Source organism: Eptatretus burgeri, chromosome 5 (genome assembly GCF_056783735.1).
Source record: "Eptatretus burgeri isolate ZD-2024b chromosome 5, Ebu_testis_v1, whole genome shotgun sequence".
NCBI lineage: Eukaryota > Metazoa > Chordata > Myxini > Myxiniformes > Myxinidae > Eptatretus > Eptatretus burgeri.
This window is the reverse complement of record NC_140965.1, coordinates 111874145-111901498: the sequence shown is the minus strand read 5'-3', so window position 1 is coordinate 111901498 and position 27354 is coordinate 111874145. Positions and strand designations below refer to the sequence as shown.

At 43.2% G+C, this 27354-nt stretch overlaps 1 protein-coding gene across 3 annotated transcripts in view; it reads left to right on the top strand.

Moving 5' to 3' along the window:
• Positions 1–27354, top strand: part of LOC147027167 (CUB and sushi domain-containing protein 3-like) — a 1179270-nt gene that overhangs the window by 939608 nt on the left and 212308 nt on the right. For all 3 annotated transcript variants that reach the window (XM_085883358.1, XM_085883359.1, XM_085883360.1), the window contains 2 exons: positions 1988–2176; positions 20175–20369. In XM_085883358.1, the coding sequence (XP_085739484.1) occupies positions 1988–2176; positions 20175–20369 (384 nt within the window). The remainder of the gene's footprint in view (positions 1–1987; positions 2177–20174; positions 20370–27354) is intronic.

Below are 27354 nucleotides of genomic sequence, written 5' to 3'. Positions count from 1 at the left end.
ATAAAAAATAACCCGATGTACATACATCAAGCAAAAGCATGTGTACGGCTTAGGTGCATATATATGTATATATATATATATATATATATATATATATATATATATATATATATATATATATATATATATATATATATATATATATATATATATATATATATATATATATATATATATATACCTGGGATCATTCCAATTGTACTGTGCCATGGAATAACACCCTGGCTTCGGGCATGAGGCCTGCCAATCTGTGCTGCTTCATGTAAGGGCACATGGTTTTAATTGTGGTGGAGTCAGACTAGCTGTCCAGCCAAAAGGTGCAAGACAGTGGCATGGAGTCTCAAAACTGACCAATGTATAACATGTGACATTTTTGAAGTCGAAATGGGGCATAATGTGAAAAATTTGACAAAATGACCAAAAACTTGAACTTGTTCTGTCCCTTATCATCATAAAGCAATGTACCAGGTTTCAGTTGAATATGTTAAAGGGTATGGGAAACAGTTGGAAAAACCACAGGTTGGATGGACGGAGAAATGGATGGACGTACAGATGGAGAGCAAACCTCTGGTCCCCTCCGGTGAAACCTGGATGAGACTAATTATAGTATATATATATATATATATATATAGCACCTTTTACCGATGGATACAAACGCCTTGGGTTCAAAAATCTAACCAAAAATCCACACTTCCACAAACTGCTGAGCAATCTTCGAGCATTCTCACATGCAACTAAACAGCTTTTACTCAAATTAACATGAAAAAAGTGAAACTGCTAAATTTGGAGAATTTACTAAATCATCTGCTGAATTACTCCTCATTAAATTGCACAAGATTGGATATCATTGGTGGAAGTGTGGAAAATTGAATGTCTCATTTCCGCATGAATTATAAGGTGAGTTAAAGAGGGCACCAAAGGATGTTTCATACAAAGGCAACTCGTGACAACATTCAAACAGCGCTCCTACAATGTTTCCACAGCGAGAAAGAAGATTTGCTGAATAATATTTTGACATGTGATGAGACCTTTTTCCATCATTTCACATGAGAGTCAGTGAACCAGCATGGAGTGTGGACATTCTTGGTACCCACCACTGAAAGTTTTTTCGAGGTTGAACCACCACCCAGAAAGCTGATAGCAATAATGTTTCATTCCCTTAACAGTTTAACTTGGGTCAACCTCTTGAATGTGGGAACGTCATCGTTGCAGAGCACGACAGTGACGAGTTGCACCGTGAAGCGAGACAAGTAATATGTAGACGACCACTGTGTCTGCAGTCTCATCACGTGACTTTACCGCAGAATGATGCTCATCCTCACGTGGCAAATACGACCTCTAATACCCTAATGGAGATGGGTGAACAAGTTGTCATCATCCTCCGTACTTGTCCAGATTTTCTCATTTTCATTATATTTTATCCTGAACACTCAAAAACCATCTGGGTGCCATTTAAGTTTCCACATGATGAAGACATCAAAGCCCCTGCCCTGAAATGCCTTCTGCACCTGTCTGAAAGATTAATACACGAACGGCACAAGATTAATTAAAATTAAATACAAAAGATTAAAATCAAAGCACCATCCCATCATTGGACAAGTGTGCATGTTTATTACGTCAATACCTTGAGAAATACGTGAACTTTGGTATGTCAGCATTCCCAACCGAACACCGAGTTCATGATGTGGGAAACTCAGGATGAGATCCCATACAACATACAATTGTTTCTTGTCTTGTAATTCCTGTGAAAATACACTGACCTTTGGTCATTGATTTGTCCCACATGTGATCTCTTTTAAATGTACAAACTCATGCACGAGCCTTAGTTCAATTAAAAACAAAAAAAAGATTCATTTCTTTTCAACACAAATTAAATGTTCATGTTTGAAATTATTAAAAAAGTTGTTTTCAATCAATACCAGCTGTTTATTTTTGAGTCATTTGGCCTCTCAAAACATAATAACCACCTGTGTTTACCTGACCCCAGCCTCATACTGTAGCCGTCCAGTGGTGCCCGGTCATGCCCGAGTGGCTGGCGTTGCGGATGCGCTTCCTGGTGCAGTGGCACTTTGGAGTTGCCATGGCGGTCACCGGCTCATCGGGCAGAACAAATCCAGGTGTAAAATGACCAGATGGGGATGGCCAGAATGGGATTCTGAGCCACCTATTTGTCCAGGTGAGCACTCGGTTGAAAGATCATGGCTGAATAATTGTATCTGGTGTAATGGACCGGTTCATGTATAAATACAAGTCAAATTAAAACTCTGAAAATGGAGTTCAATTCAGACTTGATCTATCGAAGACCTATCACAATGTCTGTACCAAAAACTCTGTGAACTCATTGGAGCTGCGTGTGATGAAAATAGGATGTATTTGCCAAGAAGTAATGGTTATTGAAGATACAAAAGGTAATTGCAGGTCTGACAGATAAATTATAATCTCGCTGCTTTTTAATGAAAGGCTTAAAGGTCCACAGATTCAGAAAATCACGTTTGGTTTAATGAATGGATGTGGCTTCACTTTACACTTAATCGCTGTTCTTTTCTTGAATAAATATATTGAAAGGAATATTTTATTGTTATTTAGTGCCTTTACGCTCGGTTGGCGCTGCCACAAAAATAAAAATGCTCGACCTCAGGTTCATGCATGAATGGTCTGACAGCACCTTCTACATCATGATTTTGACTATCGTCGTCATCTGGGGATTCTTGATCAGAAAATTATTCGCCAAATTCATTTTCGGATGAGTCTGAAGCGAGTTGGGCTGACAATTGGATGTCCCTCGATTACATCATGGCAGTTTGTTTGAAAATTTTAGGGTTAGTACCCAATGGGTTTCCTTTTTTAAAACTTGAACACCTCAAAAATTATTTGAATTAAAAAGCACATTCAGTTGTTTATAACTTAAAAATCAATATCATCACATAAAAAAAAAACTAGAAGGGCACTCGGTAGAACACATACCTTCGCCATGCAATGCCTGATCCACGAAAATATATTGGGCCCAACACATTTTTTAAATACAGTGTTGTGCTGTATGTCGTTTTTGGCCTCATCTCTCAATGATGAAGAATCACTTAAAAATTAAATAATTCTTATATCCAGATATAGATTCGGATCTTCACCAAAATTACACCCAACCTTTCCTTATCACACCGAATCTGTCGACAACTTTTTGAGATATCCTGTTCACAAACAAACAGACAGACAGCGGTGAAAGCATAACGTTCGTCCATCCTCCTTCGGTGGCAAAGGTAAATTTTTTTTTTTTGATTCTGTGGACCTTTATGCCAGCAACTTTGTTGCAGGTATAGCAATAATAATGTAGCTACTTTATTTTTCGCTGAAGCCTGCTCTGTCCATTAGCAATGTAGAATGAATTCCTGCTGTCTTATGTTGTGCTCCCATAATTGCTGGTTTCAGATGTGAAAAAGGCCACCTTACCCTAAAAAATTGCCACAAAAGGTTTCTCAATGGTTTGTTGTCGTTTCAGGTGTGCTTAATAACATATCAAAAGTCTACCACAGTGTGACCACTGGAAAGGTCTAATTTTCAAGATGGCAGCCAAATCCTTAAAATACCCTAACTCCTTCATTATTCATCCTGGACAAGTCATTTTGGTCTGCAAGGGTTTTTTGCTCGGTCTTTCCGTTTGAATGAGACCCCCAAAACGGGTTTTCCAACCATTTTTTCAATGATCTCGCTCCCAACTGTCTCAAAGTCATGCACATTCACATCCTCTTTGGTGACTCTACCAGTAACGATGTTTCTCAGAGATGGGTCTGGAAAAAATGGCGTGCAAGTGGAAAGTTTTTCCTTGATCTTTTCCAGGTCAGAGTGATCTCATTTCATCCTTGCTTCTGTTGATTATATCGGTGTTGCTCGCTTGTCGTGTAGGTGAGGTCATTGAATTCCTGCATGGCGTTGTTGCACTCAGATGTGATGTGTGTGGACATGGTCCACAACGCGTGCATTTCTTCGGTCATTCCACTTCCATGAGTCAAGCCTCCATTACTCTTCAAGGACCGCATCAATTTCTGCTTGATGACAAGGTCAGAGCTAAGACCTACCCAGAACTGGTTGCTGTGGCGGATCACATGGAAACCCCTGGAAAATTTGACAGAGACATCAGGATGTCTGGTCTCGAGTTGGCACATTTCTTGAATGTCGAAATATGCAGATTTCAGATAGTTGTAGTGCCCAGCGGCGGCAAATATTGGCAGGCAGTCCGACACTGCGCACAAGTGCATCATCAAAGATCCTGTGTGATCCGCTTTGATCACTGCTCAGGCAGTCTGCAGCATTCTCTGATAGTTTATCCACAGATGACTGGGTTTTGACCTTGTGCTAAGTTCAGCCCTCTTTGTGTCAATCTTTTCTTTGATTTGGATCAACGTATCTGATGTTACAGCACTCTCCAAAGTCGTTTCTTTCGCCACCAAGGACGGGTACGTTTCTCCCACATGATCCACCGACGACTTGAACTGTGGGTTATCCTCCAGCAGATCTGACACAACCAGGTGATTGAGACATCTGTCCACCAGCAAATGTCCATGGAAAGCTCTTTGCACTGATTTTCCAGTCATCATATGCTGGACGGCATTTCCACCAAAGACAACTTCCATAATGTTCCTGAGTCCTGTGCCTTCCATCAGTGTGCCTATTGCACCAAGTAGGTTCATGAATGTGTGAAAACATCCAAGCATCAAGACAATTCTTTTCAGGTGGCTACTCTGTGGTGCATCCATGATGATCTCTGCAGCTTACCAACACAGGGGCTGATCAAACGTAATAATGTGCGGAGCATGGTGTTTGATAGTGAGATCGCAAATGAAATCAAGCGTGGGCAGAATGTGTCTTGTTCCCAGAGTACAAGTCAATCATTGAGCAAGAACTCAATTGATGATTGGCCTGGGTGTTCTAATCCTTGATGGATGATATGCATCATTCCCTGCCACCCAGTGGTTTCCTGTTTGAAGTTTAGTGAGAGCTCCCACAGTACATCAATTGTCCTATCACAGTTGACCAATGCCGGGAGTTGTTCGAACACGATGGTTTGGTGCACATGTTCACCGAAGCGATGTTCGATGATTCGAATTTTACTTTGCACTGAACAATCAAGGTTGGTAAGGTTTCTCCTTGGAATGACAAGATTCTTCTTTCGCCCTGGGGTGAGTGCTGCTATGATCCCCATTCCGTGGAACGTCCCCCTGCCATCGATAGTAAGGATATTGTGGTCAACACTGTCCCCGGCGAAAAGAAGTGCCATGTCCAGCAAATCAATGTCATCTGCCAACATATCTGGAGCAACTGAATCTGCTGTGTTCTTTTCAAAACGCATGATTCTTTATAAGAAGAACTAAATCCCATTTCATGAAGGATATCCACTAGAATTGTGACCGATACGAATGATGTGCCTGCACTGCAAGGCCAACTTGTAAGGGAGCTACAACGGCACGTGGTCGAACTGCCTGGACAATTGCGTGTCCTATTCCTGCAACCTTTCGTCTTGTCTGCTTGCCCACAAAAAGACCATCCAACAATGTCCGCAGAGTGTCAAGAACTAACGAAAGGGCAGAATCAAGCTTGAGCGACTTTGCACTTGGATACTGATTTGTAAGGGACGGCACATTGGACTTGATATCGCTTTTAATGAATCACGCCGCTGTTTCAATGATCGCTTGTTTCTGTGATTCTTCGTCCTTTGCTTGGGTGTTGAAATAAGATCTCAGTATCTGCGATGTCTTTTTCCTCATTGTTACTATGTCATGGAGGTCTTCCTCTTCAGCAAAATTAAAATTGTCCCCATACTGTTATTTCAATTTTCCCTTGAGGTACTGATTTCCAAATGGTACGGAATCTGCATTTGGCATAAATTCCTTCATTTTATTTCGGAAATGTGAAATTGTCAACTATTCTTCATCATTATTCTCAAGGTAAGAGCAAACGTTCATGAATGCCTGCTCCTGATCTTCGTTTTTGGGCCGGCCAGACTTTCTGCGCATTGCCTCTGGACATTCTGGAACTGGAGTGGTGTGCGAAGCCCACATCGGAAATTACCACTACATGAGTGATGGTCAATACAGTCCGCAGCAGGTAGATCACAGCAATAATATTAAATCCTGCCTTTCACAGTGAAGGCCCATTCATCTGAACGACTGTCACAACACTCAAGAATGGTCTTCACGAACGTATCGGTCTTTACATAACTAAATCCTGCACCTCCTGGTGTTACCATAGTCCCACAGAAAAGGCAATCCATTTGGCTGTTGAAAGGACCGGATGATACTCTGGCACTTCTCTTTGGTGGCTCACCTTTCTTTTCTTTTTGCCTTTCAATGCCTTTTGGATGGATGTACCGCTTTTGACATTTTCAGTGTACTTTTTCACCAGCTGAAACGACTACGTCATCCCCTCTTTGCACACTCGCACTGTTGATTCCATCAGCTCCCTTGTGACGAACTTCAACCACATCAGAAGCATCTCCTAAGTCTTCACGGCAGATGGGACAAGTCTCTTGGTTTTGCCATGCTAGCACTCATGGTCAGGCCTGAAAAGATGCAAAACAGAAGGTCACGAATAAATCGAGTCAATAAATAATGTCAATAAATGTTAATAAACAGTCACACACAGAAAATTGTTTCTTGGATTTCACAATTATGTAATTATGTCACTGCAATTTGAACAAGCCAAATGGATTTCTACACCCCCAAAAACATGGGGCTATACACCAAAATTACTTGTCTCAGATGAATAATGAAGGAGTTAGGGTATTTTAAGGATTTGGTGGCCATCTTGGACGCCATCTTGAAAATTAGGCCTTTCCAGTGGTCACACTGTGGTCGACTGATGATGTGTTATTAAGCACACCTGATAACTACAATAAACTGTTGAGAAACCTTTTGTAGCAATTTTTGGGGGGTCAAACCAGATTTTCAGCCGGCAATAATCCACTGCATCCATTTTCTGTGGTTGTTCTTGAAAAATATTGTTGATATCTTCATATGTGGAGCTTGTTTGTCATGTTAGCTGACGTGCTATTTGATGATTAGTCAATTTGATGATTAAAATGTAAAAGCCATTTATTTATTCCAAACATTGTTGCGGAGATGTATTCAGAATTTCAGCAGGAATGGTAAGCGATGCCAAGGTGAAATCATGTTGCTCTCAAACTACCTCATAAACATTTACTATAATCTCCCCAAAAAGCAACCTTGATCAACATCTTGTGATGGATGGATGGAAGCTTATGCCTGGTGTTGGCTTAATGGTTACGGTGGTGGGCTTGGGATCCTATTACTTGGTATCCTAAGGTCCTGAGTTCAAATCCTGCTTGGCTGTTGAATTAACACCAGGTGGGTTGACTCAGCCTGTCATACTTCTGAGGTCGGCAAAATGAGTACCAGCTTTCTGGGATGATTGAAATTGATCCATTCGACTATCCTGTGTTGGAGCGTTTTGTGTACAATAGTCCAGGATTGTGCTCAATAGCTCAGGAGACTGCTTTGGCAGTGCTGATACTCTGTACAGAGTATGGTATGGTATGGTATGGATGGATGGATGTCTTGTTATTTCACAAAAGTGCTGATACAAATGCTGTCATTGAAAGCATTCTTCTCTATTTTTTGGTGTATAAGTTGATAATTTTCCCTGGTAGTCCAAATTTATACTCAGAATAGTCTTATCTACGGTTTAAAACATTGAATTGCATCAATGAAAAAAAATTGTAAAGTGTGATATTTTCTGAAATAAATGGTATAATTGTTAATTTAAAACACACTCTGCAAGTTTCCACTTAACGTCGTAGAGATGCGTTCTCACAAAGTGTATTGTTAAGTAGTTCCATATTAAGCAGATGAGATATTCCCAGAGACGTAATGCTATAATGGGGGATGCATTACCAGGGCACATTTTCGGTCAGCTGAACAAAACTTTAACCTCACTTATTTTTGAAATAATTTAATTTTTTTATTCATCATTCTCTTTATTCATTCTAATTCTGGCTTTTTCTTCTCTTTCATCTCTTTTACATTCTATTACTCTATTTTGTTATCTATCTCTCCAAGAAGAAGTGAATTCTTGCAGAAATTTTTCTTTTCGGCTCACTTGGCTGTGATGGATTTTCACCTTGATGGATTTGAGGGGAATGGAGTAGCGGCTGAAACCGCTATTGTGCGGAGAAGTGCCTTGTGAGCCAACAGCCATCCATATCTAGTGCCAACTGTGTCTGCGGACGTCCTCCTGCAGTTGGGTTACTTGTTTTTTTTGGAGGTTGGTGATGGGATTTGCACTCCGCACACTGTAAAACCCTTCATTCTGCAAAACGTACTAAAAGCATCGAAAAATCTGAAAACCCACTCCATGAGAGTACCTCCTGTGCAGCTTCCCTTCACAAGGCAGCTCACCAGATGAAGGGATTGGGGCAAAGCCTTCGGGACCCCCAATCTTAGATGACAGGAAGGAAACCATGGGGTAACCTTCCTGGGTCAGATTGCAGTAGTGTGCGTCGGGGTGGTGCTGAGGTGTCGTCCACCAGACGGCGGTCTCCTTGGGTTAACCTGAGGTGTTCCCTTCTGGTGGGTGCCTGGAATTCTCTCTCTCTCTCTCTCTCTCTCTCTCTCTCTCTCTCTCTCTCTATCTCTATCTCTATCTCTATCTCTATCTCTATCTCTATCTCTATCTCTATCTCTATCTCTATCTCTATCTCTATCTCTATCTCTATCTCTATCTCTATCTCTATCTCTATCTCTATCTCTATCTCTATCTCTATCTCTATCTCTATCTCTATCTCTATCTCTCTCTCCATTGGTTGGGACACGGCTATGCCGCTGATGCAGTGTCCCCCTTACCAGTACACTGGTGCTCATTTTACCGACCTCGGAAGGATGACAGGCTGAGTCAACCTCCTGGTGTATTTTAATTCAGCGGCCAAGGGGCTTGAACTAAGGACACTAGGATCCCAAGCCGCCAGCCTAACCACTAAGCCAACACCAGGCTTGTCCTATCCCTAACAGAGGATGATCACCTGTCGCTGTTATCATCTGAGCTCAAGTGTTTGAACATCGGTATTGCAACACTCTCTGAGGTTCGGAGACCGGATTGTGGCGAGATCATGGCGAGTGGTTCCACCAGGTATTTGTCTGGTCACTCTGATGGTCACCATGCCCAAGGAGATGCTGTAGATGTGTCCAATAAGCTGACTCCAATGATAATTGAGGTAACATTGGTCAACGAGCATATTATGAGATGAGGGATTCATCACTCCTTGGGTGTCATTTCCCTGCTCTCTCTATATGCTCCTACCGAGGCGAGTGATCTCACCGTGAAGGACGCATCTATGTCACACTCGAGTCTGTGGTTGATCAGTGCCCCAGACGAGATACACTTCTGGTCTTGGGGGATTTCAATGCATCGACTGGAACTGATAGGGACGGTTATGAGGTGTGTGTTGGTCACCATGGGTCAGGTGATAGGTATGCTGTGATCAGGTGATAGGGACTTTGCAAGAAGTCATGGACGTAGGGTGGCCGGTTCATGGTTTCAGCTCCCAGAAGCTCATCGCTGGACTTGGTATTCCAACGCTGGTGGTTTGGCAAAGGAGATTGACCATGTCCTTGTTGATGGTCGCTGGAGGATGATCCAGAACAGCAAGGTCGACCGGAGTGCTTAGTTCCTCAATACTGACCATAGGCTTGTTGTAGCAACTCTGAAGTTGCAGCTTAAATCCTGGAGAAAGGTACCATCCCAGGCTAGGCTCGATGTTGGCAAGCTCAGGGATGAGAGGGTAGCTGAGGAGTTTGCGAAGAGGCTGATTGGGAATTTAGGGGGTGTGCATGTTTTGGGGAACTGCATGTGCACAAAAGGTGCATGTGCACAAAAGGTGGACAAGGAGACCTATGTGGGAGGAATCTGTGTGGGGGTAGAGCATCACCTGTGGTCAAGTGATTCTCGTCCTGCTTTCAGGGGAATTTGTGCATTGCGATCATCCAAGCCCATCCCTCGGTGTACTGCAGTTAGAGCAGAGGGTGGTCGGCTCTTGACAGAGGAGTCTGAAGTGAAGGCCCGCTGGGCGATTACTTTGAGTGGCTGAACCAGGCTGATCCATCAGCTGTCGAATTGGACATCAAGGGTGTTACCATCCACATTGCTGACCCACCAATCAACTGTGATCCATCTTCATTTGTGGAAACACAAGCTGCGGTGAAACAGTTGAAATAGGAAAAAGCTCCAGGGATCTGTGGCATCCATGCCGAACTTCTCAAGGCTGATGGAAATGCTGCACTCGTGTCGTTGCATGCAGTTCTGTGCTCTGCCTGGAACACAGGCATCATCCCAACTGACTGGAAGAGGAGTCATGTTGTACCTCTCTGGAAAGGGAAGGGTGATCGCTAAGACTGCAACAACTACTAAGCGGTGACGTTGCTCTCAGTGCCGGGCAAGTTCTTTGCTCAGATAATTGCTGACAGGATTTGCCACCATCTGTTTTAGCTTCAGCATCCAGAGCATTTATACCAAAGAGGTCAACGATCGACTGCATACTTGCTCTTCCGGTCCTCACCAAGGACAAAAGAGAGTTTTGGCAGGGGCTTCTTGCAGCCTATGTTGATCTCTGTAAAGCATTTGATTCAGTGAATCTGGATGCCATCTGGTAGATTATTCGTCTTCGTGGGGTGCCACCAAAACTAATCAATCGGACGGCTGAACGATACTCTCGTACGGAGAGTGCTGTGAGATGTGGTGATACCATCTCTGACATTTCTAGTTGTTACTGTAGTTTGTCAGGGGTGTGTACTGGCCCCCACACTTTTCAACACTTGTATGTACTGGATTCTAGGGAGGATGTCGGAGAGGTCAATCTGCGGTGCATCATTTGGGAATGTCAAGATCTCTGACCTTGATTTCGCAGATGATGCAGTCATCTTTGCGGAGACTTTAGATATCCTTTTGGGGGCCCTTGAGGTGCTGAATGAGGAGTCGGAGCCACTGGGATTATGGGTTTCTTGGGTCCAAACTAAGATCCAGGCTTTCATTGACATCTTGGATGCTGCTGTCCTGTCTGTGCCTGTTTGTGGTGAGGATGTTGAGGTCACAGAGAGAGATTCACTTTCCTCGGCAGTGATATTCATGTCTCTGCTGGCTGTGAGTCAGAGGTCAACAGACATCTAGGTCAGTCATGGGGAGTCATGGATTCACTGGATCATGGGGTGTGGTGCTGCCGGTACCTGTGCAGGAGGACGAAAGTCCAAGTCTTCAGGTCCTTGGTGCTTCCAGTCTTGCTCTCTGGATGTGAGACTTGAACTCTGACCAAGGATCTGAGACAGAGACTTATTTCCTTTGGTACCAGGTCTCTTCAGAGAATCCTTGGCGATCACTGGTCGGACTTTGTGTCCAACGAGCGGTTGCTGAGAGAGACTCAAATGAGATTTGTTTCTTGCAGAGTCCATGAACATCAGCTGTGGCTGTATGGACATGTTGCTCATTTTCCTGATGATGATCCTGCTCACCATATTCTGTCAGTGAGGGAGCCTCATGATTGGAGGAGGCCAATGGGCTGACCACGTGCTCGTGGTTGTAGCAGGTTGATCGGCATCTCAACGAAATGGGGATTGACCAGGCATCTGCCTGGGGGATGGCCAGACAGAGGCCGTTGGAGTACTGGCGGAAAGTGGATGTCGTGACACGCTGCTCCGGTGCATGCTCCCAAACCTGACCTGACCTGATCCATTACGTCAATACTCCATGCAGAGCGTTGATGCTGCCGAAGCAGTCTTCCTGGCTATTGAGCATAATCCTGGGCGGGTCGCCACTCCGACACAGGATACCAGCAAGCTGGCATTCATTTTGCTGGCCTCGGAAGGAGGCAGTGTCAACCCCACCTGGTACTAATTCAACAGCCCAGTGGGATGTGAACTCAGGATCATCAGATCCCAAACACACCACCCTAACCATGAAGCCAACACCAGTTATACATGAAGTGAAATGAGCTTTAATGGATCAATTTATCTCGTAAGGGCACTCGTTGGAGTGAATATCTCCACCACGTAATGCCTGATCCACAAGAACATATCGGGCCCATTACATTTTTTCTATGTCGTGTTATATGTCGTTTTTGGCCCTTTCTCTCAATCTTGAAGAATCACTTAAAAAAAATTCCAGTCGTCGGATCCGGATCCGGATCTTCCCCAAAATCTAATCAGTTCATCCTTGTCACACACCCAACCTGCGCACAAAATTTCATCCGCAATTGTACACAACGTTTTGAGATATCCTGTACACAAACAAACAAACAAACAGAAAGGGGTGAAAACACAAGCTCCTTCACCTTCGATGGTGGAGGTAATAAATAACAAAAAAATCACCCTTTCATGGAATAAAATGGTGGGTTTTGGATTCTGGTGGATAGTCGAGAGTGGAAAGCAGGAGGGTTGTGAGTCACTGAGACCCGAAGGGTTCTCCCACTTCCCCAGCTGACTGGGGGTCCTCCACGGCTGCTGCTCCCTCCTCCTCCTCCTCCTCCTCCTCCTCCTCCTCCTCCTCCTCCTCCTCCCCCTCCCACTCCTCCTCCTCCCCCTCCTCCTCCCCCCCTCCTCCTCCTCCCCCTTCTCCTCTCATGGTTGCTGTGATGTGAAGGCTTCTGTTAGATGTTGAAATGACCGTTTTCATCCCTCTCGGAAAAAGGCATCCATGGTTGACTACTCGGTGCTTGCCTCTTCTTTTCTTTTGAAATTTCAAAGTAGCACGAAAGTCTTTCCATGATATTTCTGTCCATTTCAGAGTTACGTTCTTCGACAGATGATGTAATCGTGAGCCGTGGGTAAATAATCACGATTAGTTAGGGAATTTTAGCAAATTGCATTGACCATCTGTGAAAAAATTGCTTACCAAAAAATTTCTTCACTAACGTATTCATCTTGGGGTCTAGTCACACCTATCAATTAGTGCAAACCCAAATCCTTGTGGAAAATTCTGGGGAGCCAATCAAAGTTCGGGTGCTCAGAGGGCCTGCGCGAAAAAATCGGAAAAATTAACTTTTGCCAATATTGACTTGTGGGATGTCTGACTAGGGGTTTTTTGGGTGCTGAATTGATTCCAACCATTAGATTTAAGAAAAAAAAACACTCCTTGATCATATAAAATGTATTTTATTGACATTTTTAACAGAACTGTGCTCAAGGAAATGTTGCTTCGTCAGCTTTTACAACCTTATTCATCAAACTCCCCAGTATCTTCCTCACTCCTCTTGTCATCCAAGATTTCCCATGGAACATGAGCATGAAAAGATCACAGCCTGCTTTAATGATATCACCTTTCTCAGCTCGGATGTCCATAAACACGTCCATTGCCCTCTCTGCTTCATCAGCCTTGCAGAGCTTGCTTCACAAAGTTGGTTTGCTAATCCCAAAAATTGCAGACACTGTATCGCAGCCAGAGAAGCTGTGCAAGAAGATGAGATACCTCCGGTATATCTCTGGGAGGGCCTCCCGGATCTTTCTGACATCGTAAGATGTTTCTTTGGCTGTTGTGAGGAAGATCGGATGGTCTGCAACATGATGCATCAGCATAACCAGGACGTCTGTGTCCTCAGCCCTCACCTCAACAGGGGACTCTCTTGCCTCATCTCGAGCTACGCGGACGATGGAGGTGTCGGCATCATCGGAGCATTATTGTACACTGATTCCATTCCTACAAAATGTTTCAGCAAGGAGCAGAACGAGCTGGGCTTTGTTGTTCTTGTTATCGAGGAACTTTTCTCCTGCAATGATGATTTTGAGATCCAGACGAATCTTAATGTCACAGCATGCATTCTTTGTTCGTCTCAAGTGGTCATGGTCCTTGGTGGAGCTGCCATATCCGTCAAAGACCACCGTTATCTGGAGGCGATGGCTCCCTATGGACTTCACAAACCGGAGGTAGCTCTCGGCAACATCCTTCCAAGTAAGGTTAGCCTCCCACTTGACATTGTGTAGGAGCCACCCACTATCAACCACAAGGCTTGTGCAGGGGGGTTGTTCGACAGGTGCCAAACTTGCCTTCAGGGACATTGCTAGGGCAGCCTTGTCTGGCTTTCGCAACTTTTGATCTTGTCAAAGAGAGACATCGGTTTTGGCGTCAACTCAAAGCGCAGAGCTTCTTTGGTCTTGACTTCACGCTCACTGATGACAATGAGGTGGTTGAATAGCTTCAGTGAGTCAATGACCAGCTTCTCGCCATTGACTTTGGATCCAGATCTGAGGCTTGCAAGTGATTTGACCTTGTGTTTGGTTACCATTGCATCCACAACAGTTTTCCCATCCATCTTAGCCTGAACGGCTCTGCCAACTTCTTCTGCTTGATCAGCGTTGATTTGGTCTTCGGCAGTGCTGCTAAACCCAGTTGAGAAGGACACCAGAGTCTTCTTGTCCTGTGTGGCATCGAAAGGGTTCGCTTCCTCCAACCACCCAACTATGGTGTTGACAGCATCGTTATCTCTCTTCATTTGGGCTCTTTCAACGTCGGTGTGGACAGGTACCCCACATTTGACCATGCTTCTTTCTAGCTCTTGGTGAATGAACGAGAAGTGGTTCAGAGTCTGAACCCAAGACTTATGAGTACACTCATTCCAAAAGCGGCCTCTGTTTAGACCACCGGAGGATTTTGCCTCACGCATGAGTGTGGTTACATCCTTGTCCATACTGTCCTAAAAAATAAGACTTTTTTTGTAAACAACAGACAGGACATGAAATTTTGACCCAAAACAGACAGGACATGAAATTTTGACCCAAAACAGACAGAACACACATACAGTGATGTGTTTTAACATTAATAGGTCCACTCTACGTTGAATATATTCAACTTCTATTGAGTCCGGTACACAATAATTTTATAGCTAAAAGCTCTTAGCTAACGTCAGCTAACACAGAGAATTCTACTGAGCATGAGCACAAGTATAACCAACAATATAGCAGTGGTTTCAAAAATGTTGTATTATATGCTGGTTTTAGCACAATTTGAACAATCTGAATCAATTGAGCCAAATTACCACAAAACACAGTCTGAGATATCTAAAAATGTATCATATCAATATTTTACGGCCAGGGATTCATTTTTCCTCAAATCTAATGGTTGGAATCAATTCAGCACCCCAAAAACCTCTAGTTAGACATCCCACAAGTCAATATTGGCAAAAGTTAATTTTTCCGATTTTTTTCGCGCAGGCCCTCTGAGCACTCGAACTTTGATTGGCTCCCCAGAATTTTCCACAAGGATTTGGATTTGCACTAATTGATAGGTGTTAGGCCTCAGTCACATTTGCTCGACGGCGAGGATAAGGCGGCCGTACGCCCTCTGAATTGACAGAAACGTGCGGCGGCCGCAGAGAAACCGAGGTGGCCTCAGGATGGCCCTACGCTGTTTGGCTATATTTTACAGGCCGTAGGGTCGCCGTGGAATGAAATCGCAGAGTTATAACTTTTTTTTCATTTCTACGCTCGTCGTAGCAATTAGACAAGCCAAGCTATGACATAGATGTGTTCCACGTCGACCGTACGTAGGGCGTGCGGTGGGCTTGCGTTATTCGTGCGGCTGCCGTAAGCTCTTCTCAATGAAAAATGAATTTTCCCAACCCCCAAAAAATTACAGTGGCCGCACTATTTTCACGGTCGCCGTACGGTGGCTTTGCGGTCTGTGTGACTACCTGTGGGCAACGCAAGGTTGACGCACGGTTCCCCTATGCCCGCCGTGCACCTACGTACGGCCACCGTGGCAGTCTGCGTCGACCGTGCGTCCACCGTGCGCTACCGCTAGAGATTGGAGTACAGGTGTTTGCCTGTACACAGTGGTGCCCCCAGAATCCCAATTTAATTCGTTCCAGGAGGCTGTTCGGATTGCAAAAAGTTCGGATTCAAAAAATATTTTCCCAATAAGAAATAATGGAAAGTGAATTAATCCGTTCGTGGACCCAAAGAAAACCCACTTTCAAGACACTTTAAACTGAAATTCCCCATGTTTAAGGTAAAATAGGATGAGTAAATGACCTTCGGTGGCGGTGTATTGTATGTAAACTGGTACAATCGCCACATCCAAAGGCCCACACAGGCTCGAGCTCCGGCCTGGGTTCCGATCGCTCGCGCACTCTGCAAGAGCGCTGCCCTCAGGGCAACTCATTAAACATGATGCCCCCAGAACCACAATCACTTTCATCAAACACATCGGGCTGACGTAATCATGGATATTAAAAATTACAACCGGTTTTGCTGTGAAATTCAATCCTTGCCGACAGTCCATCACACCACGTGATCGGATTGCATTTTTTTGTTAATAATTAAAACACAAGATGATTTAAGAAAAAAAAAAAAATGTCACCCCCAGGGTGACCAGTATCTTGCCAAAATGTGAACATGAGTGACTTATTTATTCGATTAAAGTTACTCAAAAAATAAGGGTTTCGTCAACCTTGATGCTTGACCTTTTTGTGACCTTGACCTTTGACCTTGACCTTTATATTTTCGTACGGTTAATGTTATCTCTCCAGGACCGTTGTACATGAAATATCAAGAGATTTTGATGAGAACTGAGGAAATCAAATTTTCATGAAAATCCGTTATTTCGTCATGACATCATCAAATGACGTCATAGCGTCAAACTTTTGACAGCTCCGGAAAGCACTTGACAAGCGCTTTCATATGAGGTATTACTCGATATGGTATCTAAGATTTCAAAATTTGACCTTGGGGTCAAAAACTTTCGACCTCCAGCGCTAACCATGAAGGTCAATTCCGATCGCCACCAAAAATTAATCAGCTGAGCGCCAGACCATGAACTATATTCCCATGAAGTTTGAAGACGATCCGATCAAAATTACTCAAAAAATAAGGGTTTCGTCGACTCCCCTGATTTGCGACAAAGTGAGCTTGACCTTTGACCTTGACCTTGAAAATTTAATGCGCTGAAAGGGACCTCTATAGGCCTCTGATATGCGAAGTTACAAAAATTTCCAATGATAAATGTGCTCTGCAGAGTGATCGATACGTGATTTCAGACAAACAAACAAAAAATATATAAATTAAAAAAAACATACAAGCTGACTAACATATCTTGGAAAAACTTCGTTTTGGCAAGATAAAAATGAAGGTGAAAACACGAGGTGAGGCCTCAGTCACATTTGGCTCGGCGCCCGGAGGGTCTACAAACTGTACGGACACTCGCAATTATAAAGCGGCCGCAGTATTTCCACGGTCACACAATGTTGCAGTCACACATGTTTTTATTTTTCGGGTAGCCCCACGGCGTGTTTATAAATTGTGGAGCTCGAAAACTTGGGGGTGCCGTAATTTTTTGGGCGTTGGGAAAATTCATTTTTCATTAAGAAGAGTTTACGGCAGCCGCATGGAAAACGCAAGCCCACCGTACGCCCTACGTACGGTCGACGTGGAACACATCTCCGTCATAGCTTGGCTTTGTCAAATTGCTCCGGCGAGCGTAGAAATGAAAAAAGTTATAACTCCGCAGTTATCATTCCACGGCGCCCCTACGGCCTGTAAAATATAGCCAAACGGCGTAGGGCCACCCTAAGGCCACCTCAGTTTCTCTGCGGCCGCCGCATGTTTCTGTCAATTCAGAGGGCGTACGGCCGCCTTATCCTCGCCGTCGAGCAAATGTGACTGAGTACTTCCACCGACGAACTGAATGAACAAAGCGCGAACATGCGGCTCGAACAGGTGGGGGAGACACGTGAACAAACATGAACGCTTCGTTTTGTTCAGTTTTTTAAAATGTATTGGGTTTTTAGGGCCAAACTTTCTCAAAAAAATTGTTCGGATTCCAATTTGTTCAAACAGCTTGGCCGTTCCGATTCTGGGCGACCACGGTATATTATAGTTATAGTATATTCAGTTATATATACTGGAATATTTTATTTCAGTTAAAAAAAGGACTGGTATATATATATACCCACTCGTTACCGTCTGTCTGGCCGCACATTCTCCTGAGGCCCCTCTGCGGTCGCCTTGCGGGCACCTTGAGGTCTCCTTGCGTCTGCCTTGAAAATTATATTGCCGCCGCAGGGACGCCCTAAGGTCACCGTGCGACATCAAATCAAAGACCATACGGCACCCCAACGTTTTCGGTCTCCACAATTTCTAAATACGCCGTGCGGCTCCCCGAAAAATAAAAACATATGTGACTGCTACATTGTGTGACCGTGGAAATACTGCGGCCGCCGTAGAATTGCTCGTGGCCGCAGATTTTGGAGACCCCACGGCCGCCGTGGCAAATGTGACCTCGGCCTAAGTAGACACCTCGATGAATATGTTTGTGAAGAAATTTTTTGGTAAGCAATTTTTTCACAGATGGTCAATACAATTTGCTAAAATTCCCTAACTAGATGTTATTTGAAGCCTTGGTATCCAATTATTGTCGACGTTAGAACAAAACAACGTTAACCGGGACGACTTTAAGGGAGGACACCCTGAATATTGAAACTATTGTAATAGCAATCGAAAGCCTTTTTTAAAGGCTTGTTTTCATGGAAAAACACTGTAGATTGTGATGTAGAACGAGTCATACTAAACCACGCTGGCACACTGCCCAGAGACGTCCGTTGGGGGTGGGGGGGCTTTGGGGGGAAGGCAGCGTGAGGGGAGGGGAATGCAGTGCAAGGGAAGGGGCATGCAGCACGAGGGGAGGGGAAGGCGGTGCATGGGGAGGGAAAGCTGCATACCCAGGTGTTACCTGGACTAGAAAACGCGCTGAACAAAGGTAGTCTTTTTAAATGCCATGGTCAATATAAAACCAGGCGGTAGCATTTAATAATTATAACCCATGCTCTCTACCTGGTAAAGGCATGCCTGCATGCATGCCCCACCTTCCCCATGCGCGTTCCTCCAACCTCCTTCTGGTCCTTGGTAACAATGCACGCGCACTGGCAATATACTCATCCTTTCACTTGCACACATGCATGGATTTCCCCATGCCCACACTGATCCATGACTCCCCAGACATCTGTTGACCTCTTGGAGGCATAGATCTGGGGAAGCAGACCCAGCATATTCGCGGTTTATAAAATGTCACCTGCTTTGATATTCGTGCCCCTGTGCTTTTTGGATTCGTGTTTTTTTTTGTGTTTTTTTTTGTGTTTTTTTTGCGGGCGTATTCATCGTTTTTTTTTTTTCTCGCTTTTTTTTGCGGGCGTTTTCGCTGTTTTTCACGGGATCTTTGATTTTTCTCTCATGAAACACGAACTGCCAGGAACCTATCCCCACTTTGTCCATTGAAACAAAGCTTCAACTTTCGCGGATTCGACATTTGTGGCATTTTTCAGGAACGTATCCCCCACAAATAGCAGGGTCCGACAGTACTATCAAATTTCATGTGTTCAAAGTTTTATCAATTTTTTTAAGCATGATTTTTTTTTAATTTTAACTAGTCTTATGTATTACTTACACATTATTCAGGAAAGAATCAGATTTCATTAAGGGGGTAAATGTAATAAATTGGGAGGAAAGTATGTTTACAAGTTTAAACTAATGAGTAAATGTTTCCTCAAGTTTTATACAACCATTTTTATCATGCTGTCATCATCATTGATGATATTCTTTCCAAACCATCGTTTCTGACGAAGAGTCTCTTGGAAAAGACAAGAATCCTGCACAGATTGCCACTCCGCAGCATGATCTTTCATCCTATATATAGAAAGACAGAAATAATGTTTACTTTGAGATTAGCTGATTTATTTGAATGAACATGGCAAGAGAAGCTTGAAGGATTATTATAGTCGCCACGATATAACGAGTTGGTAAAGAGCCGAGAAATGTAATCTTTTGATTCAAAAGTGTTCCCAGTGCTGTGTAATGATGCGAACAAAGGTGTACTTTCAGATTTGCTTTATACATTAAATATTATTAATTGGCATATTGTTCAGTGAGGAGTGTATGGTGTATGGTGTATGGAGTTGTGATTGAATATAATTTCTTCAAATTGCAGTGCAAAATTAAATTAGTTTGAAAATGTCTGTGGTTCAAACCAAGGTTTTGTGGAGAAGCTGGAGAAGTACACTTTCATAATCATGGAATGTGTGAAGATTCTGATTTTGTAAGAGTTTTGTTGTTTTGCAATTGAAAGTGAGGATCAATTCAATGGTCATGTAAGTGCATTGCTTCTCACAGGATTATCAAATCTGTGTCCCTTTCCCACCTTAGCTCTAACCTGTGGAGTTCCAACTGCTCCTGTGGCAGGACTTGTCCAGGTTGAAGGTCTTGCGATACGTTCTCGTGCTTCCTACCATTGCTTTCCTGGTTTTGAGGCAAGAGGTGGTCGTGGCACAGATGCTGGCTGGTCAATTTGTCAGGCTTCTGGGACTTGGAGTAATAGGAACCGTCCTCCAGAATGCAGTGGTGAGTTAAATAATCACTATGTCATGCTCGTCTGCTTCTTCCTTGATCTTATTCAATATTATATACAGGTATTGTGTTTTTTTTTCTATTTATTCATACCCACCTACAGTGCCTTCAGAAAGTATTAATACCCCTTGATGTTTTCATATTTTGTTGTGTTGCAGCCCGATCTTAAGATCGATGAAACTGAGATTTTTTGGTCACTGATCTACACATAATTCCTCATACTGTCAAAGTATAATTTTTTTGTTTTTTTAGAAATATTTACAAATTAATTAAAACTGAAAAGCTGAAATGTCTTGCGTCATATAAGTACTCAACCCCTTTGTTGTGACACTCCAAATTGATCTCAGGTGCATCCAATTTACTTTGATCATCCTTTAGATATCTCGACAACTTGATTGGAATCCATCTGTGGCCGATTCAATTGATTGGACATGATTTATAAAGAAACACACCTTTCTGATAAGGTCCCACAGTTGATGGTGCATGTCAGAGCAGAAACTCTACCATGAAGTCCAAGGAACTGTTTGTAGAACTCTGTGAGAGAATTGTGAGGAGGCATAGATCTGGGGAAGGGGATAAAATAATTCCTAAAGTGTTGAAAGTTCCGAAGAGTACAGTGAGCTCCATCATTAGGAAATTAAAAGAATATGGAACTACCCAAACTCTTCCTAGAGCTGGCCATCCGAACAAACTGAGCAACCAGGCAAGAAGGACCTTGATCAGGGAGGTAACCAAGAACCCAGTTACCACTGTGACGGACCTTCAACTGCGGTGAAGATTTACGTTCCACCAGGCCAATGACACCAAGCATCCAGCCACAGTAACACTGGAATGGCATCAGAACAATAACGTGAAAGTCAGTGAATGGCCCAGCAACTTGAATCCCATTAAGAATCTGTGTAAAGACTTGAAGATTGCTGTTCATCGACACTCTCCATCCAACTTTTAAACTTCGTGTCCCAGTCGTACACCTACTGCAGCGATAAACATGCGTCACCTAGCATTTTCATTCTAAAATGGATTTCACTGGGATTCACACCCTCACTTCCCAATAAACGGATGACAGAACGATGCTCCTCTCTGGTGCATGCTTCGAAGGGAGCCACCATCTTGGAACTGCTCTACTGATGTCACACGCTCAATGTTGCTAGATCTAAAAAAGGCAAAACATGACTCTTACCCAGAGTTATAACATATGTCGTCTACAACTACACACATTACATTATCGAATTTGTATTGCCATTTTACGTTACTTATTGACCTCCCCTCATAAATACACCAATGGTTTGCAAGGTCAGGTCAGGTATGGGAGGATGTGCCCGGGCAGCGCATCACTGCATCCACTTTCCGCTGGTACTCCAGGGGCCTCCATCTCGCCATCCCCCAGGCAAATCTCTGGCCCATACCCATCTCCTTAAGATGCTGATCAACCTGCTGCAACCACGAGGCACGTGGTCAGCCCATTGGCTTCCTCCACTCACGACATTCCCTCGCTGAGAGAATCTGGTGAACAGGATCAGCATCAGGAAAATGAGCCACATGTCCATACAGCCGCAGCTGATGCTCACAAACAATGCAGGTAACAAATCCAATTTGAGTCTCTCTTAGCAACTGCTCGTTGGACACAAAATATGACCAGTGATAGGCAAAGATTCTCTGAAGAAACCTAGTACCAAAGGAATTAAGTCTCCATCTCAGATCCCTGCTCAGAGTCCAAGTCTCACATCCGTAGAACAAGACTGGAAGCGTAAACGACCTGAAGACTCAGACATCGGTCCTCCTGCACAGGTACCGATGGTGCCACACTCCATGATCCAGTGAATCCATGACTCCCCAGACATCTGTTGACCTCTTGCTCACAGCCTGCAGAGACATAAATATCACTGCCAAGGTAAGTGAATCTTTCCATGACCTCAACATCCTCACGACAAATAGGTACAGACAGGATAGCAGCATCCAATATGTCATTGAAAGCCTGGATCTTAGTTTAGACCCCGGAAACCTGTAATCCCAGCGGCTCCGACTCCTCATTCAGCACCCTGAGGGACCCCAAAAGGATATCCAGAGTCTCCGCAAAGATGTGACTGCATCATCTGCGAAATCAAGGTCAGAGATCTTGACAGTCCCAAATGATGCACCGTGGCTTGTTCTCTCCAACATCCTCCCCAGAATCCAGTCCATACAAGCACTGAAAAGTGTGGGGGCCAGGACACACCCCTGACAAACTCCAGTAACAACTGGAAATCAGTCAGAGATAGTATCACCACATCTCGCAGCACTCTCAGTACCAGAGTATAGTTCAGACATCAGATTGATCAGTTTTGGTAGCACCCCACAAAGACGAAGAATCCTCCAGAGGGCATCCCGATTCACTGAATCGAACGCTTTACAGACATCACTATACCTGCAAGCAGCCCCTGCCAAAACTCTCGTCTGCGTTTGGTGAGGACCCGAAGAGCAAGCGTACAGTCAATCATTGACCTCCTTGGTGGCAAGCCTGACTGCTGTGGGTGCTCATGCTCAAGCAGATCTGCAAGCACAACATCAACATGCCAATAAGATATTAAAGTTAAAAAAAAGTGTGGATGTAATTAAAATAAATAAACACATCCATGCCATGGTTATATGTGTGTGTGTGTGTGTGTGTGTGTGTGTGTGTGTGTGTGTGTGTGTGTGTGTGTGTGTGTGTGTGTGTGTGTGTGTGTGTGTGTGTGTGTGTGAGAGAGAGAGAGAGAGAGAGAGAGAGAGAGAGAGAGAGAGAGAGAGAGAGAGAGAGAGAGAGAGAGAGAGAGAGAGAGAGAGAGAGAGAGAGAGAGAGAGAGAGAGAGAGATATATATATATATATATATATATATATATATATATATATATATATATATATATATATATATATATATATATATATATATATATATATATATATATATATAGATAGATAGATCTGCCAGCATCCCAGTTGAGTTGATCACTATATAATCGGAGAAAGAAGTCTTTGTGAATACCATTAAATTTCATCTATTTCCCTCAATATCTCAACAATGGATTAATTATTCATGATTCGTACGCTTCACATACGATTCAGTTTGTGGTCTGTATTGAAATATGATAATTATAAATTAAAGGGACTGTGCATTTCCACAGACAAACAGGCCATTTTATCTGCATTGTTATTGTCACACTTGTAGAACCAACTTGACATTTTTCGTAATTTGTTCTCACACAATAATAATAATAATAATAATAATAATAATAATAATAATAATAATAATAACAAACATTGAGGATCGTGATCGAGCTGATGGACTGAAGGTTAATGGGCAAACAAGGGCTCTTTAAAGCAAATGTTCAAAGTATTTATCATTTTCTCAAACTATTGTTCACAAGTAACCTTGAGTTTTTGTGGAATTGTTAGTTATGAATAGATTTGATAGTTTTGTGTGCCTTCCATTATCATTTTATTCTTGTTTGTTCATGAGATTTTACCTTTTGTCTGTCTTTTTTCGATATAAATATTTACTAATGATGAATATATTTCTCTTAATGATTGAATGCAATTTCATGAAATAAAACTTAGGGGTTTCAGCTTTTGTTTCAAATAAATAAATATATATGAATAATCTTTCAGTCTTTCCCTTGTTGTCACATGTAAGAAGCGTATAGGCTACATTTTCTTGACTTTTGGCTTGATTAAGGGGTCTTGCTGGCGATCCAGTGTTGGCACTCCATGGAGGATGTCTCCATATTGTCCTGTCTCGAATGAGGTTGTGGGCCATGATCGGGCTTATGTTTGCCATTTGTTTCATTAAGCCAAACCCCATTATCTCGAGTTGACTCCTGGTTCTATGCCATTCTGCTTGGGCAGGCTTGAAGTTGACGAGTTGGTGGGGTGGCAGATGAAGTATCACATGATGGAGATGTCAAAGTAATACATTCATGTGTGCAATTAGCATGTCTTACTGCACAGTTGAGTGCAATGCAAATTACTAAGGCCACTAGTACTATTATTAAGCACTTTGTGTGCGACATTCCACTTCGTCATTGCCTCTTGAAGTCATACTTTATTTTTTTGCTGGCTGGCATAAATATGATGGCTCTCCTCCACAATCCTCAAACATTGATTAATTTGAAACAAATTGAGGTCAAGGCTATGGAGCAGTTTTATCAGTTTGTTGTTCACAAGCCACAGACTGAAGCAGGGATGGTCAGTGCACATGCTGTGTCATGAACAGACATGAGAGTACATTCCTAACCGCATACTGTATTATTCCTTGCATGTACCTTGCCTTTTCTTACAAACTGAGCCAATTATTGTTGTGCCCTTTTGGAGCTTAGGGTAGATCGATATCAAAACTGTGTTGTTCTGATAGGAGGTAGCGAACTTGCCTTTGAGCTGTCTGGCCTGGATTTTGTTCTGAACCCAACGACAAACTGTCAACCATGGTGTTTTGCAGGTGAGGTGTTGCATCGATGTATGTCATCGAGCAGATGGGAAGTTAAGCTCAGTGTCCCAACTCCTGGAATTTGCTCGTGTTGGTGTTGAATATGTCACTGCACCTAATGAAAAGAGTTTGGACATGTTGTTGCAATGTCTAAATTTTTGCCCTAAACCACGGGGGATACTTAATTAGCAGCATGGCTGTGCCTCCAGGAGTTATTCAAACCTTCATGAGGCTGTCATGAACATCCCTTTCATCTCAACCTCTATGTTTCTCCGATGCCACACACACCATGAGGTCTCGTATTTGCTGCCTCCATATTCCATGCAGTGCTTAGGATGACATTGCCACTCATCAAATGTTTAACCAGTGAATATAATTTATTCCCAATTTTTTATTCGTTCATAATAACATCACAGCAACAACAACAACAAAAAGTTTCCTCTTTTGGCCTAAAGGAAGGATATAACCTTCAGCAGGTGTATTCACATCAAAGAGAGGGAGAGAGCACATAAGAATGTCATTCCTCTTAGCTGTCATCGCATATTAGCACAAGTAGCAGATGACCAAGTTTCAACTTTGGTGTCATTTGTTTAAGTTTCTCAATGCTCTTTGGCAGCATGTCATCGGATTTCCGAAAAAAAATGCAGTTTTACACACGGCGCATCCCTAATTGGTCATTTACACGTTGTAATTGTTGGGAGATCCATCATTGGTGGTGGGGGATGTTTCGTTATGGTTATTGGCCGTGGGGGATGTTTTAGTTACGAGTAAAGAAGAACATTTTATCAGAGCCTTGGGAGAAATAGACTTCATGACATGAAAGGACAGTAAATGGATGTTTCGTTAATGTCTTTTGGAATCAGAGTGCTGGGAAGCATACTTGGAGGGTCCAATAATCCAAAGGAAAGAGAAGTTCTGCTGCAGTGGATCTTGTTGAATAGTTGTCGAGGAGTCGATTTGGTACAATTTGTATCTTTGGGTTCAGACCTGGAGTTGAAACTTAAAGCCAATCTGCACTAGATTTTCAAAAAACATGCATCATTGTTTATCTGATTATTATCAAGTTTGTTTTTCAAACAAATAGTTTGCAATCTCAATGTGTATATGAATATACAAACCATTGAGTAGTAAATGGAACTTTGGGAAATGTTGTCGTCATTTTATGTGAAGGCCACCAGGTCTTGGCTTTGTGAGTCAATGATTGGCTGCTTGATGACTCCTGAGTTGTATAGCCAGTACAACATTGACTTTTTGAATAATTTGGTCAAGAAGTGTACTTGATTAATTTCTGTTTGAAGTGCTTATATGGGGGAGCTGCAACTCACTGCCAGATCCCGAGACATCATGTAATGACACAAACTCCTCACATCTTGCTCAGCTTGACGCCGAGAAACCAAGGCCTTCATTATCATTGGAAGCTCCTGTGATGGTGAGTGTATGGGCCTGTCACGTCACCATCGCAAACAGGTTGGTGATCTCCCTGTCTTCTACCACCTCCTTTCTGGTCTTGCACACTCTGCTCTTTCCATGATCTGTCCCCCTCCCCCTGCCCCCCAGGTTTCTGCAGGTTGCACATGGTCCACCAGCAACTCCCTTCTGGTGAAACTCCAAAAATCCAGAATCGCTGCTCACCATTCCTCTGTTCTTTCATACGTTCCTTTCCTTCTTCCCAACTCCCACACTCTCTTCAATCCCACTCTTCCCTCAAAGTTTTCAAGACAGCTGTTCACCATTGTCCCCAATCCAAAAGCATGACATTTTCTTCGCCCGTTAACTCTCCCAAGGTGCACCTCTTAAAAGACTTTCCTGTTTTCTTTCCTGAGAGTTTGCTTCTGTATCATCTTGTCCACCCCATGTGTTCTCCCTAGTCCTCATTCTTCCTAACATCCCTTTATCTTCGAAGTCTCTATTTTGTCCCTCAACCCTGCTCTTGTGTTTCCCCCTTTAATTCTGCTGTTTCTTTTTGTTCTGTTGCATCCTGATCCATTCCATGTTCTCGCTCCTCCATGAGACTCGACCCTTTTTTCGAAAATTGACCATTGTAATTTTGAGGTGTGTTTTAATTTATCTTCCTCAAAGTTTGGCCTCCCTCATCCGTCATTGCAATGCAGTGCAGTGCACCCCATTTGTCTGAAACAAAGGTTTATCTTGATGATGCCCAATCCCAGCACCCGATGCTCTTTCCCATCAAATAAGGCTCATTATCAGTCAAATTTACAAAATTTACAAAAGACCGTTTACAAAACCCCCCCATCCACTTTCTCAACAATCCTCTGGAAGAAGTCTTTTCTTTCAAGCTTCCAGGTCTCACTATCTGCCATGACCTTTCCTGGGAAAGTCACATTTCCAACCTCGCCTCAAAAGCCTGTCGCCGACTGGGAATCCTCCGTCGTGCTAAGTCCTTCCTCGGCCCTCTTGAGCTCCTGAGCACTTACAAAGCTTTTGTCCGTAGCCTGATGGAGTACTGCTCTCCCCTCTGGGCTGGTGCTCCTGCCTCCCACCTTTCTCGGCTTAACGCTGTCGAAACCAGGGCATTTAA